Source organism: Triplophysa rosa, linkage group LG14 (genome assembly GCF_024868665.1).
Source record: "Triplophysa rosa linkage group LG14, Trosa_1v2, whole genome shotgun sequence".
Taxonomy (NCBI): Eukaryota; Metazoa; Chordata; class Actinopteri; order Cypriniformes; family Nemacheilidae; genus Triplophysa; species Triplophysa rosa.
In genome coordinates this window covers 11,452,452-11,467,999 of record NC_079903.1, presented here as the reverse complement: position 1 = coordinate 11,467,999, position 15,548 = coordinate 11,452,452, and the positions used below count along the sequence as shown (strand labels likewise).

The window sequence follows — 15,548 nt, the reverse complement described above, 5'->3', positions numbered from 1 at the left end:
AACGTTTTTGTTATCAGGCAATCGTCCAACATGTATATTTTTAAACGATTCATTGATATCGATATGAATTCATTTCAACATCTAAAAAGATATGTATGTGTAATTTATACTGAAAGACAATAAAATGTATACTTATTGACCAGGTCAATGTTCTGTCTGGATCAACCTTAGCTAACCACGTGTATGCTTACTCGATATCTCTTACTCATTTTCATAAATATTTTCTTTTTAATTTTATTTTGTTTTCTGTCTCTAGCCTAAGTGATGGCCTTTTCTGGTAACATATTCTTCTGACCCTGTTTACTTGCATTAATACGCAACGTTACTACAGTAGGCTTATATGTAAACCATTTCAATTTAGCTGCACAGGTACTTAAGTTATTTATTATTTTAAGTTGTTAGTCATAGTACAACTTCCTACAAAATGGAGAGCCCCATAATCAGAACTAACAATTAATCACAGGTGAGAAGACCACAGTCAACATAATAATTAGTTAGTAAACAATTTTCTTAAATGTGTATTAAGAAAACAAAAGATCAATAATTGAGCAGCAACAATCACAAACATGTTCAAACTCAAATTGAAAACTTTATTCCCATATGGAATAAAAGAAATGATCATATTATGTAATGTACATATAAAACACATTTTTGTTGAAATAGCTTAATGATACTGATTAAAATGTATGTGCATCTAATGTGGGTTTTATCATGTTTGTGATTGTTAGTGCTCAATTAATCGTGTATCTTGTTTTCTTAATAGCAATTGTTGGCTGGCTAATTAGGCCTATTACTTGTGATCAGTGTTGGATAAGTTACTCTGAAAAAGTAATTAATTACTAGTTACTAATTACATATTCAATAGTGTAATTATATTACTGTACAAATTACTCTCTCCAAAAAGTATTTAGTTACTTATTACTAATTACTTTCTATATCCTATATCAACCTTGATTAGTTAAGTGATTCAAGGATAGGCATGAAACGGCTCTTTTAATTAATTTAAATAAATAATATTAAACTACATAAAGTACTCTTATTTACTGACCAAAGTATTACAAATGTGAGAATTATACATTAACGCATGGATTTTAAAGTTAGACTTTGAATTTTGATGTCAATTCCACTATTGCACACACATATTACACACGGTATTTAGTTTAATTACATCAGAAGTAACTGTAATTTAATTACAGAAAATAAGAGTAACCCCTTACTTTCCCTTTTCAAGGGAAAAGTAATTAAATTACAGTAACTAATTACTTAGTAACTAGTTACACCCAACACTGGTTGTGATGTTATTGATCTCATCTGTAATAATACTTGGAAATAATAAAATTGTGTTCAAGAATGCATTTTACATATTTACTTTACTTTTAACCAATAGCTTGTTTAATAAATACATAAATGACTTACAGAGACATATGTGGCAATGTTTTAATGACGTTCTCAATTTTCTTTGCACAGCCCATCATCAGTGGCCAAAAGAAATCAAAGTGGCTTGACATATTTTGCAATCCTTCTGCCAAGACCAATGCTTGTGCCTGTATACGTTGACAATCAGGACCAAATTGATGACGTACTTTCACCTCACTTCATTTCTGGACAGGACACCCACACAGACTCACAGTGACACAATCAAGTTTATTATGGATGTCCTTTTTCCAGACGTGGGTCCTGTGTTAGCTGTGCTCCTCAGATTTATTTTGTAATTGCTTTAAAAAAAAATGTTGGTTAATGTAGAAAGGACACTCAGTTTTGTTGTACAAAAAATTTAAAAATAATTTTGATACTGAAATGATACTACTTGTTTGGGGGGTGTGACCCATCTTGACTTAACTCTTTCTTTGATAGTCCATCATCTGTTCCCTTGCTGGTTTGGAAAATCTCACCATGCTGGAGGTTGAGGAGGAATTTCTACAAGGGCCTGTCATTGACGTAAGGTGTGTGAGGATGCTATAAAGGAGAAATGGTCAAGCATGACATCCTGCCATTATTTCAATTTTTAAATAATTTTGTCTACAACTTTAAACTTTCTTTTATCAGTGAGCGGGAGCAGTTTGACAGGAGGATTAAGAACATTTTGAAGAAGAGTGGCAACCCATAGGAGTCATTATCGAGAGCCATCCTATAATGATCATCAATCCTGTTTTTGATAATGGTCTTAATAAATAAATAATGTTGTTCACAAGAAACTTGTCACTTTTTTCTTAGAAAATAAAAGACCTTAGAAATTTCTTAGAGTGTTGAATTGTGTTTTTCTTCATTAAATAGTATGCGGGACACTGTTCTAAATGCACGGCAGATATTTAATCATATGATTGCACTTAATGTCTTATGGGCTAAATATGTTTAACATTTGAATGTAACTTTATACATGCCTATACATTCACAACAAACACTCAAGTCTTCTGTATATTTGTATATAACTAGGCTACAGTAGATTATATATTATTGTTGTACTGTACATCTGATCCAACTGTGTGTATTATTCATTTTTAAATTCACAAATACACTAAATTGCAGTTGCAATTGCAAATCAATTGTCTCCTGTAAGCTATGTATTAAGACGGTATAGATATGTACAAATATTTTAACCTTTTCTGCATATCGTTAGTTAAGCCATGGTTTCTGTAGTAAGATTGGTTTTGCCAAAAGTCACCAACACAACAAAAAAACATGGTTACTACACTTTCACCATAGTTCATTTTCACTGGTCCAGAAGCACTTCCAGTTTCAGTTTAGTTCATTTATTTACTTTTAATCTTACACATACATAATTACATTTTTGTTTAACAGTTTGATTCGGTTACAAATATTTTATTTTGTCCTTCAACTCCCCCTACTGGACAAATAAGGAAAACCAGGGGCGTAAAACTGCCTGGAGCGCAAAACTGCTTGGGGCGTTAAATTGCCTGCTCCAGGTCTGCAGACTCCCCATATTGGGATTTTGTGGTCTATACGTGACTAGTATGGTAGTCTGCAAGTTAATGTCAGTTATTTAGTAATTAATCAGTGAACTTGCGCCTCGACTGGGCGCCGCCATCTTTGATGTTTACAGGTCAACGTTATGCTGTGCAGGTGCAACAGAGCGGAAAAATTATAGGCTCTGAAAGTACAAATAGTACATTTCTCCGTAGCACAGTTAATTCCCAATGATTACAACTTAAAGACAGGCCTACCGTAAACTCAGACGTTGTTCATCGATGGACGTACTCCTGCTGTTGAAGCCCTGAAAGGATCGAGTAGCGCCCGCCCACTTCCATGACGTCATCGTGAATAGCGAAATCCTTCAATATTATCACGTTCTGACGATACTTTTATAATACATTTAAAATTTTAGTTTAATTATATATTTTCAATCTTTTAGATTTAACGCTACAATACTTACAATAATCACAATAGGCCTACAGTAATTTAAAGCACAGTCTGTCTTTCGGACAGGAAGAACGATTCGAGACTAGTAAATCACAGTCAACAATGGCGCCATCTTGTGTTTATGCCACTGAAATTTGTGTATAAGTCAAGACATCTGCTACGCCCCAATTCGCCTACTTATACTATGCACTAAAAGTATGTACTGTTTTTGTTATGGAAAAGTATATACATTTTAGTGTGTAGCAAAACAATAAGCACACACTGGGACATACTAACAGGAAACGGAAGTGGCCGTTGTTGCCTAGATAACGTTGTGGCCATTAACTGTCACACACATCAAAATACAGCTCTTCTTTCCATTTAAGTATTTATTTATTCATTGTGTCATATGTAATGTTAACTCTGTGCTTACATTTATTAATTTAGTGACGCATCAGTTATTTAATTTTATTAATGCAGGGGAGCGTCACTTAACTCCGCCTACTAGCGGTGAGTTGTGAGTAATATTAGCCGTTAGAGTGTGCATTTCTCCTTTCAAGAGATAATATTTAAGTTGTACATCAAATGCAAATGAATCCATACCGCTATCACATATACTCATCACTCTTCACCAAATATCTAATCGAGCACATCCGCAGGACAAGTGTCGTGATGCGCTTTTGCACATGCGCAGTACAAATCGAGCAACACCGGAACGGATCGAGTCGACTGTCGTAAAAACTGGATTAACCGGAAGTAGCGTCAGTTTCGTGCATGCGCGGAACAAATCGTGTATCCGGGACGGATCGGGTAGCGACATGCATCATTGTGCACTTCGAATTTCTTTCGGATTTAGACCATCCGGGAATCTTTGGAATACTCTTTTCAACATACTACGATTTGGGACATACTAATTCTATTTTCGAATACTATTTAGGACGGATAGTATGCGAATTGGGACCCAGCAATCAACTTCTGGGCCCGTATTCTTAAAGCTTCTAAGAATCCGCTAAGAAAGCTCTTAATTTAGATTAAAAACTTCTACGTAGGAGTCTTAGTTTAAAAGTGAATCAGGATCAATCTGAGAGCATCTCTGAGCAAGGAAAAGACAAAAACTTTTATTTTAGTGAGGAGGCGGGGCTGACCCCGTTGCTATGTCTTTGAAGGCTGTGATTGGTTTGTTGGCCAAGAAGTAAAAAAAGAGCGCTTTTAAGTAACGTTATAGGGTCATTAGTTTGAAATTGCACACATGTAATTTTTTCTGTTTTACCATACTCACGCACACACACGTATATTCTTTATTTACTTACCATGCTGTTAATGTCAACGTATTTGATAGAAAATGAACAGTGACACAATAAGTTTCTGTAAGTGCTATAATTGTTTGTGTGATCGAAGATTGTGACAGTACCAAATCATCTCTGCTGCATATTTGCATTTCTCCAGTTGCTAAATATGTTAATGTAGTGATTTCTTCTATTTCTGGCGCTATGGCATTTCTGCGCTGTCTTGGAGATGTTAGCGTGTCTCTAATAGGATCAGTCACAAACATGAACCCTGCACGATCTAATGTGTTGTGTCTTATTAACTCACTGTCATTCAGTTCAATGTAATTTAATGTTATAGCGCATTTACAATTTGCATTGCATCAAAGCAGCTATACAAGAAAACCAAGATAAACCAAAGTTGAATGTACACAAAACAATAGAAAATTCTAATAAACCTTTAATGTAATATGGAAATTGTCCAAACATTTCTTCTCACTTTTCGTGTTTCGTCCATTTTCTCTGCTGCTAAAGAAACTCTTAAAAGTCCTCCTCGCTACTCCTAAAATTTTGGACCTTAAGAGCTCTTTTAAGGGTTAAGATGCTTTATTAATTACTTTTTTCTTTACTAGGATCTTTTCTGTAATTTTATGGGGAAATGGCCACATTTCTAAGATTTTTCATGAATACGGCCCAGCTCCTGCACTGCACCTCAGACAAGCTATCAACGTCCAAAAATGAAATGCAGCACTTTAAAGAGACAGTGACAACTATAGGCTATTTATCATATCACATTAGTGTATACTGTATATGGCCATGATCCTTAAAAAGCTATATAAAACTTGCAGTGATTCTAAAATATGAAATGAGCAAGAAAAAAATATTTTCTTTTAATATGGAGAGAATCAAGCAATGGACACTTTTGCAGGCGGAATGTTTACAGAAAATAAAATACAAACCAAGATAAATGATCATGCACAGGGCATTTTAACAAACAAAACCTCTGGTATGGCAAAACTCTACCATCAGGAATGTGCATTTTTGTGCCATTTCTCTAGCTGTGCTCGGTGCTCTTGTTCCAGAAAACCATCATAGAGGACATTTTTAGTGCCCACAGAACAAATCAACAATCCCATCAATATTCAGTGTTATTGAAGTGCTACGCCAGGGAGGCGCAAGCCATGCATATTTCTTGCTTTGTTATTGTATTGCTAAGCACAAGTCCTTAGCCCTTATATTCTGCAAACGCAGAAGCGTAAAGGTCAGGCTTTTTGCGACCTTAACTTGCGTGTTTGGCTTAGAACAAAGTTCTTTACAATAAAAGAAACATATAAGTTTCACTTAAGCTGATCTTTTGACTGCAAAACGCTTTCACCAGCCTGCGTGCATGTGTTTGCGACATGTGCAATCATGATGTTAACATGGAAGCTGCTTTTTGGTTGGCTTAATTCTCCACATTTTCACCGCATCGCATTGATATGCAAATGGCACAACTTTAGTCACACAAAACTAAAGGACTTCATGGGAGCACTCTGTGTGATTGCTCACTTCACCCATGCACTTAGCAAGCACACTTCTCTTGCTGAAAAATCACCTCATTGCCATTTAAATGATGTGCAGCAAATTGAATCTTATACCCCACAATTATGTGCATTGTCCCTGTGCCCCTGTCTGTGATTGAGCTTTGTATTCAACAGGTAGGGCAATGCAAACAAGGTGTTTCGAAGTCTTCAAGGCGTTCAAGGCAGACTTCGAATGCCTTGTTTGCATTGCTCTACCTGTTGAAAGCAGGAAGGCACTCAAAAGGGCTACATGTGCCGTTTGGTGTTCCGGGGTCACTTGAATTGGATTCGAATTGATCCCGGAGTGAGCTATCGGAGTAATGAAATGTTTGTGTGTGCAAAGAAGTCAAGCAGGGAATTGAAAATTGATAAGAAGCTTATGACAAAAGGAGACGTGCATAGTAAAAGGGTTGTGAATACAAATGATTTCCTGGCAGACAGCTCCAGCTGGCAAGAGCTGAATCAAATACAGTATAGCCATTAGCCAGGCAACACATTTTTGAGAGGGATGCTGAGAACTTAAATACCGGGGTCCATATTTCGAAGGTAGATAATGAAGCAGCTCTCTCAAAATAGATTATAAACTGCTAAGTGGAATTTTATATTATTCACAAACTCCGCAGTGGGTTGGACATATGAAATATAATCAACGACTGTATTTTTGTGTTACATAAACACAAGCTGTTTTGGACTTGGTCAGCAAGCTGAGTTACATTGCTGATCCGGAGGAAAATAAATATTGCTCAGAAGTTCTTTTGTTCAATGCTTGGACTTGTTGTATAGGAGACACGTCTGAGATTTACAAATTTGAAGAGACTTTATAGCGAGACATTATTTCGTGTATTTATTAATACAAAAAAATGACATCCTTAAAGGGAGGGTTGACAGAAAATTTTGCCATCATTTACTCAGCCTCGAATCTGCATTTGTTTTTCTGATGAACACAGAGAAAGATATTCTGAAGAATGCTTGTCAAACAGTTCTTGGCCATCATTGACTACCATAGTAGGAAAAATGTCAATTGTAGTCAAAAGTGCCCTAGAACGGTTTGCTTTCCTACATTCTTCAAAATATATTTTGTGTTCAAGTTCAACAGAACAAATAAATTCATAAAGCAATTTTTCCTACAATGGCAGTCAATGGTGGCAAAGAACTGTTTGGTTACAAGCATTCTTCCCAATATCTTTCTCTGTGTTCAAGAAATTTATACAGATTTGGAACAACACGAGGGTGAGTAAATGAAGACAGAATTTTTGAGTGAGCTGTTCCTTTAAAAATGGTAAAAGCAAAATATCACCATACTGTGAACATTCTCTTTCATGCATGAATTATGATAACCTCAGTCAGGAGTACATTATTTTCTTGCTTTTTAGGGCAACCTTTTTTACTTTTTATTTTCCATTTGAGTGAACATCCGAAGAGTTGACAGCGTAGGATGATGCACTAGTAGGGGACACTAGTAGAGGTTGATGTGCAATTGTGCCATCTAAACCCATGCATACACAAGAAATTACATTTTGATAGCTGTACTTCTATTCATTAAAGGGTTCATTTCTGAAATAAAAACTATTTTGATATTTTTGTTGGGATATCAAAATTTTTAAAGTGGTATTACCATCATGAGATTATACATTTTATCTAATGCAAAATAATCTGTAAATTAGTATACCATACAGTAATCTGTTGTCTTTTTTTTTTTCAAAATCCAGATCTAGTAAAGCAGTTTTGTTGAGACACTGTGGTGGGTCAAGCACAATTCTATTGCCTTGCTGGTTTATAAAAAACACATTATAAATATCAGTGTGGGTGTGTGGCTGTGCAAGTGTGTGTCTCACCACTGTTCCTGAAAAAAGGTGTAAAACAGCTTGGTGTTATGCAGGAAACTGTATAACACACAGCAAATGAAAGATTCACATTCAGGGATAATTTGAAAGAAAATAATAATAATAAGGTGGAGATCTCCACACAGCATGGCAGAATTCAAGTCAAGCCAAGTTTAATGTGGCGGACCTGTGTAGGTGTTTCAAATTCTGAAACACCATCAGGTTTAAGCACAAGGTCCATTTCAGCTTTGTGTACAAAAGTGAGAACAGTATGGTTTCCATTATAGTTGATTTTTGCTTTTCGGGAATGTTTTGTTATTTTGAATTTGCTTTCCGTGTGGGAACGAGAATAAAAACTAAGGTGCAAGAAATGAAAGGTGACTGTTCCATCTAGCTATCTACTTCTTTCATATACTGTAGTGAACCACACAATCAATAACAAAAAAGCAGAAAAAACATAATTCTTCAAAGTATGGTGTAGCGAGGAAGGCGGGGCGAGAGCCGTGGGGCGAGTAAGGCGGGGCCGGCGGCGTAAGTGGCAACGAGTGTCAGCTGTGCGACCGCCGGTCCCCGCATGCCTCACGGGGGAGCTCGGGAGCATAAGAGGACGAGCGACCGGACCATCGGGAGAGAGGACCCGGGCCCGGAAGTTAAGTGGAGTCAGTTTGTTTGGCCGGCAGTCGGCCGCGAGGGACTGCCGGCCTGTTTTATTATTGTTTATTTACTTTCACGATTAAAAGTTTATTGTTTGAATGATGCCGGTTCCCGCCTCCTTCCTTCCCTACATTGAACTGTTACATATGGCTTATTCTCTTTGAAGATTGACGTTATTGGACTTGGAAGAAGTTTGATAGAGCTCATGAATGAATCATTATGGGCTTATACGGTCACATCTGAGCGGATGTAATGTGATATCATATTTTTTAAGGTAATATCAATGCAACTGAAACTTTGTATGTAGCGTAGTGTGATTCATTTGTATATCTAAAGACTATAATTCCCTATCAATATCATGACCCCACATGAACAAATATCACGTTTCGTATTAAAACACTGGCATTATAATGCAAATAAAGACCGGAAAGCTTTAGTATATCTTTCTGAGTATGTTTGTGTGTTTGTTAAACCTTTTTTCATGGAAAACGGTGCCCATTGTTGTCTTATAAATGCAAACAAGAATCGCAACCTCTTTGTTATTTTCTGTTGTCAGCCAGCCCGCACTTCAGACTTAATTTAACTTAATCTGCATCATAGGGAAAAAATTGAACTAACCACAATCAAACTAAAATGGTTTATTCCAATTTGTTTTTTGGAATCAAGACATTTAGAGGCATGTAATGGATTCAATTGTTTTGGTTGGTTTTTTATTAGATAGTCGTATTGCCGCTACAGCCAATGGTAGTAATTCAACCCTCTCTCATTTGTCACAGCGGGGTGATTCTTCTCCGGAAAAACATCATTACATTAGGTGTTTATCTCTACAAACAGAGGAATTTATTAGCTTGAAAATTAAAATGACTGCAAGATATTTGTGCTCAGAACATGCAGGAAATCCAAAGAATCCGAAAACTGTTTACAATTAAAAGTGGCTCCAATTATGATTATCATATATTGAATACATGCCTAAAATTCTAATGTATGTGTGTTGGAGGATAAGGAGGGTTATGGGTGGTATGTCAGCTGCATAAATGGCAAACAAACAAACAGAATGCATTACATATTATTTATGGTAAATGTGGTTTAAGATCTGGGACCAGATATGTGATATTTTCTTTAAATAATTACCAATTTACTTTGAAATTCAAACCGCACTATCATGCTGTAAATCTATACAAACCATCAAAACGATATGCTACTGCCTTTCAAAATTATTTAAAAAATACTTTCTTCTGAAATATGTTATATACGAAAATCTATTGAATAACATTTAAAAGAAAACTATTTGCTGCCAAGCACAACCCCGAGGGAAGTGTTTCACTGTTCTCGTATACATATCCAGTAGGATCTGGATATTGAAAGACATTGTTTTTCTGGGAAGTGCAGTATCTGGTGAGATTTAGAAACACTGTTGTTGCTCATTTCAACATTTGCTCCATTACACTTTTTCGAGGGAGATTCTCCAGGTTAATAAAGGGCTCCTTATCCTCCATTTTACACACCCAAGTGGGTTGTTGAGTCAACAATCTTATAAACAGGTGCTACACTATGGCATGTGTGCTGTATTTTTCCATAAACCTTGTTGTTTCAAACCTGTAAAAATGTCTTTGTTCTGATGATTACACTGTGAGATATATGGAAGATTTTCAAATCTCACCCCCATTGACTCCCATAGTATTTATTTTCCCTACTATGGCAGTAAATGGTGGGTGAGAGCTTCTTCATTCTTCCGAATTTCTTCCTGTGTGTTCAGCACAACAAAGAAATTGTATACAGGTTTGGAACAATCTAAGGGTGAATAAATGATGACAGAAGTTTCATTTTTAGGTGAAGTGTCCCTTAAAGATTGAACTCAATTTCTGAAATTTCTCAATTTATTTTTGACATTATTTATTTAATCCAGATTATTATTAAAATTCATTCATGGTTTTAAAAAAAAATATATATCAAGTCTGCATTTGAGTTTAATTGCTGTTGCTAGACGAACCACGCTGGGACCAGGAAACAGGACAGGACTCTCTTCACTGGTTTCGATTGTAGAATCCAGTTTATGGCCTCATTTGTTTATGAAGGACTAAATGGCTTAGCACCTCATTACGTCTCCAGTCTCCTCTTTCAACACTTGTAGACCTCAAAGGTCATCAAATAGCCTGTTATTGTCTGTTCCCAGTACCTGCTTAAATTCTGAGGGTGACCTCTTAATGTTTTTTTCAAGACTATTTCTCTGTAGCCTATAAAAGTATGTAGCAAGGCAGTGCTACAATTATTGTTTCATCCTAACAGTGAAAGTGTGTGTAAATGGTACATTAAAATGTTTTACAAAATTTTGATCTTTGGTTTCATTGTTCTGCTCTATGGTTAACAGGTGTTTTTAAAGTGCTATAGGAATCACTGTTAGAGTCATCGCAGTTTGCATGTTACAAGCCTTCCCTCTACTGGAAAAATAAACAAATTGCAGGAAAATACATAACTTTACCAGCAGAGGTCAGTCAATACAAACAATTGCACTTTAGCATCTTTTTTCTTCATGCTCAATGATCCTTCTTAAATTTGAAACGTCACAGGAGAAACAAATACTGTGTTAGATTGGCACACACAGAGACAGGGAATTATTAGTGTAAGAACGGCATTTTTAGTGTGACAGTAATACCTGTGTGTGTCAACATTCATTTTCTTGCCCAGACGTGAAGAATGTGAGCTCCAGTTATTTTACTTGTGGATTCATCAAACACAACTTGGCAGAAATAAATGTTCTATGGCTTAATATGCTGTCTTTGTTTTCCTTGCCAATTCTTCTGAAGAAATACAAATACAATAATATTAAAGAGTTTGCAGAAAAATGTAACTTTTAAAGTAATTCCAGGTTATTTTTGCTTAAGAATATTTGGGAATTGCTTTTGTAATACATTTTTTATATTTATACTGTAATGGTTACTTCTGCTATCCATTTAAAATTCTTATAGATGACTTTGTTGAGTATGCCTTTTTGAATGGATATCTATCCACTCCAGTGTAGTTTATTCAAAAGCAAAGGAAAAAGAATCAAATGCACGCTGATCACTATCATGGGAGTATGTAGTTAAACTGTATAGGGTAAGTTATTGACTTGATTGAATAGTTTTATTGTGGTTTTATAAATTGTATTATTTTTATGTAGCTTATAGCCAAACAAATGCCAACATATGAGCCATTTTTAAAGATAAATTTGACTAAAAGTAGGCCTATTTAAATTGAAAAGGATTTGGGTTTTAAACTTTCCTACACCCTGATCACCTTTACATATCAAACTAAATTAAACAGTTTTTAATTTAAAAGTGATGCAAACTGTGACAAACAATTGTGTATCAAACAATCCCAAAAACTCAACATGTTTATTTCCTTTTTAGCCCATGCAATTTCCCTTCGACCAAAGCATTTTCTAGGGACCACACACCTGCTTGGGATTATATTGGATATTATAATACTGCATATGTGCAAATGTGGAAATCGCTGGCAGTAAACCTCCGAGCATCCATCCTTGTTTGGCAGCAACAGATATAAATAAATAAATGCATTGCCAAACTGCATATTGATAAGCCAAATATGAAAGAAACGGTGCGCTTTCGGAATAAGTAGTGCTGCGCATGTGTACTGTGTGGATGAAACAGCTATCAAAGCTATCATTACAGATACAGATGACAGAAAAAAATACATCAGGTCAGGCAGAGGAAAATTTTGGAGGTGTGGCACACCTTTTGAATTCGATGGTTCACAATGGCACAGAAACCATACAAAGAAGGATAGTATACCATGCAAGATGTCTCAAATGACTCAAACGACGCCCACTTTTAATGACATGATTGCTCGTGGTGGTAATCTGATATCTTTCAAGATAGTTTCTAACAAAAGAAACATTGTTCAAAATTGTATTACAACCATTCTGTAGTGATGATGGTCGAAATGAACATAATGATGATTAGCGTTTTGTTTCTTTGTCCCTTTAAAGTTTTTCCCATAAGTGGATTCTGTATGTTTCATATACGCAGATGGTTTCTTTATAATATCAAATAACATCAAGCAAGTAAACAAGTGAATGTCAAATGCATCTTGTAAATAGCATCTGCAATGCTCACCCACACCAAACACTTGGCTAGCCCTAGTGCTTTAACTTTAAATTGGAAACTGTGGTGCTACTTTTAGATTACCATTGTTCTCTGAAAGTTCACCATGGACACCACAGTTAAAACTACTTCCACTACAGCCCTGCCTGGGATCTACATAAAGGAAGCATCAGTGAAGTGATCCGTGAGGGAGGTCATTATTTAGAGAAGAAAGAATGACAAAATGGGGCACCGCCTTCAAAGCAGACTACAAACTATTATGTACATCTCTCTTTTAATCTAAACAGAGAAACTGAAAATAAAAACATATTTCGCGTATTATCTTTTTACTTAGATTTTTCCAAAGACACTCCGCCGAAAAAAAATACGCTGCATGTGACTTTATCCCCATCCCGTTTCTTTCCAAGGCTACTCAAGGTATATTGTTGTTTGCCTCAGGCTCGGTTCCGTGCAATATTCCGATCATATCATCTCTCCTCACAGGCGCCGCTGATTGGCCGGATTAATTCGCGTGCATTTTGAGGTGGCGTGTGCGCGCGCTCTCGCCTCTCCATCTCAGCGCGCGACATACGGGCACGCTAAATTAAATCGCAGCGATATCAATACGGCTCAGCGGCGAACGTCTTTCTTCACAGCCGATTTCCCTCCAGAAAACTTCGCGGAAACTTCGTGGCCGCACGGATTACTGATTCTTCGTTGCGACTTGCGAGCGCGGAAGAAAATAGTGATAATATAAGCACGCCGTGCGTTTTCCAAAAGGAATTGCGATGTTTCCGACCAAGGCGATAATCTTGGTGCTTCTTTACTTCGGCAGAGCAGGTGAGATCGCCTTTAAGTGTTATGCAGTAGCTGTAGGCAAATGGTTATATAACGAATAGCAGTGTTTTTGTGCGTTTTGCAGGCGGGCGTGCTACTTTTACGTGAACTCTGGTCAGTGATGTAGTGCCACTGGCAGGTGCATAAATCGACCTGTTTGAATTCCGCTGTGCTTAGGGATCAGCACTGTTGCATGTGTTTCTGGGTTTTACTGTATGTATTGTGTGCCATGTTTTATTTTCTTGGACTCGCGAGAAAGCAGATACCCTAAATGTATAATAGGGACCATTGTTAGCTAACTGGCTAGGCTATTTTCAATGGGCTTTGACAATAGGACTTCCTCTTAACAAGTCAGGACTGTCTGAGCCAACATTAAAGCAGTCCTTTATTTTATTTTGAATCGCACCTGCTTGCATTATTTACAGATGCCCGATTATTTCTGTTGACGAATTCACGTGAATATACATTCAGTCTTGTTTATAAACCTTAACATTTTAGTCTTTGTATCCACGAAATTTTCTGATTGTGTCTTGGAAGAAAAGCATTGCTGGAATTGCAGTTGATCTGTGATAAATTCATATGGGACAGTGGTGGGATGGATTTCTTGGCAATCCACCTGCTGCACGAGTCGAGAATGATCCAATCAGAGACTTTGGGCGGGAACGATCTGTTACTTTCATCTATGATGTAATAAGCAACAAATTTACTCGGAATTCCGACGCTGTTGCGCTTATGACGAAGGTTATCCATGTTCTTCCAAACGTCTTCTCTCATAAAATAACGTCAAATTTACAATGCAAATGTGTTACACGGGGAGCTAAAAATAAACCATGGTTTTACAGTATTATAGTAAAAGTACTGTAGCCCTGTTTCTTTTTTTGCAGATTACAATCGGTATTTATGTAGTTTTACTTCAAATACTATTGTTAAACTATTGTTACTGTAGTGAGATAATGGTCAAATAATTTAGGGTTACTATGGTTATTGTTGTACAACATTGGTTAATTATAGAGTATATGAGAGATAACACATATAAGAGATGATAAAAATGCAAAATTGTTGTTTACTAGCATTGTAAAATCAACTAGATGCTACACTTGCTTCTGGTTATGTCATTGTTTTGATTCTACGAGGTGAACACTAGGCATTACTCCTGGAGATGCTCCGGGATCTCATCATTGTCATCGGAGAGATACGATGGGCGGGGCACCTTGATCACATGATGCACTTCCACAGGCTGTGGGCATGAGTCATCTTCGTGATGTAATCTCTCTAATCTCTTTGGGCTTTTAATTAGCTGTGCTCGAGATAGCCTGCTCTTACTCCGAGGGCCCGAGCAAGACGGAAAACAATAAGATGGAAGCTAACTCACAGCACAACAATGAGCCGGAAACACAGGCTGATCTTCCAGTCTCGTTTTTTGTGTACATGTGGCCTGAAGAAAATGAGTTTTAACAGGACAGATGTTGCCCTGACAGATCAATTTCCCATGATCATTAAAGCTGTGTGTTTGCTCGGACACGCACATACACACACTCGGACGAGGAGAATGGTTGTTGTGCGTGTATACGACTCTGTATCTGTCTTCTCATAGTGGATTTGTGCATGTGTGTTTGACGTTTCACAGGAACACTGTTATTTAGTGTCTGCAATATGGCGTTGCAGTGTGTCTAAATAAGTGGATTTTCCATTTCACTGCCTCCCACTATTAACTCTTCAGCATCCAGTATTGCATCATTATCTGTTTTTGTAGTGTCATGCAATGCTTAAATGAGTTTTTTTCTTTGAAAAGGTTAGTCAGTGTAGAGGAAGCATATGTCACTTAAGCTGGAGAAACCAAAGAATGCCTTTGGGCTGAAGGCATGTTATATTCAGGACTTTGGCACCATTTGGTGGCGGAGTATGTTTAGGCCTCCCCATATGTCCACTTTGAATCCTTGAAACCATTAGCTGTGATTGGTCTCTCAC

General features: G+C 36.8%; 2 protein-coding genes across 6 annotated transcripts in view; both read left to right on the top strand.

The window, feature by feature from the left end:
* Positions 1–1,466: 1,466 nt before the first annotated feature.
* LOC130564417 (PWWP domain-containing DNA repair factor 3B-like) lies at positions 1,467–2,141 on the top strand. The gene is made up of 3 exons (XM_057350490.1): positions 1,467–1,670; positions 1,855–1,943; positions 2,047–2,141. Exons 1-3 carry the CDS (start codon positions 1,575–1,577, stop codon positions 2,105–2,107), a joined length of 246 nt encoding a protein of 81 aa, XP_057206473.1. The 5' UTR covers positions 1,467–1,574; the 3' UTR covers positions 2,108–2,141.
* An 11,142-nt stretch (positions 2,142–13,283) lies between these two features.
* Positions 13,284–15,548, top strand: part of ncam1b (neural cell adhesion molecule 1b) — an 82,314-nt gene continuing 80,049 nt past the window's right edge. For 3 of the 5 annotated variants that reach the window (XM_057350445.1, XM_057350442.1, XM_057350447.1), the window contains exon 1: positions 13,285–13,583. In XM_057350445.1, coding sequence (XP_057206428.1) covers positions 13,532–13,583 — 52 coding nt within the window. In that variant the 5' untranslated portion in view covers positions 13,285–13,531. Of the gene's footprint in view, positions 13,584–15,548 lie in introns of all 5 variants that reach the window. The other 2 variants (XM_057350444.1, XM_057350443.1) reach the window with 1 other exon arrangement.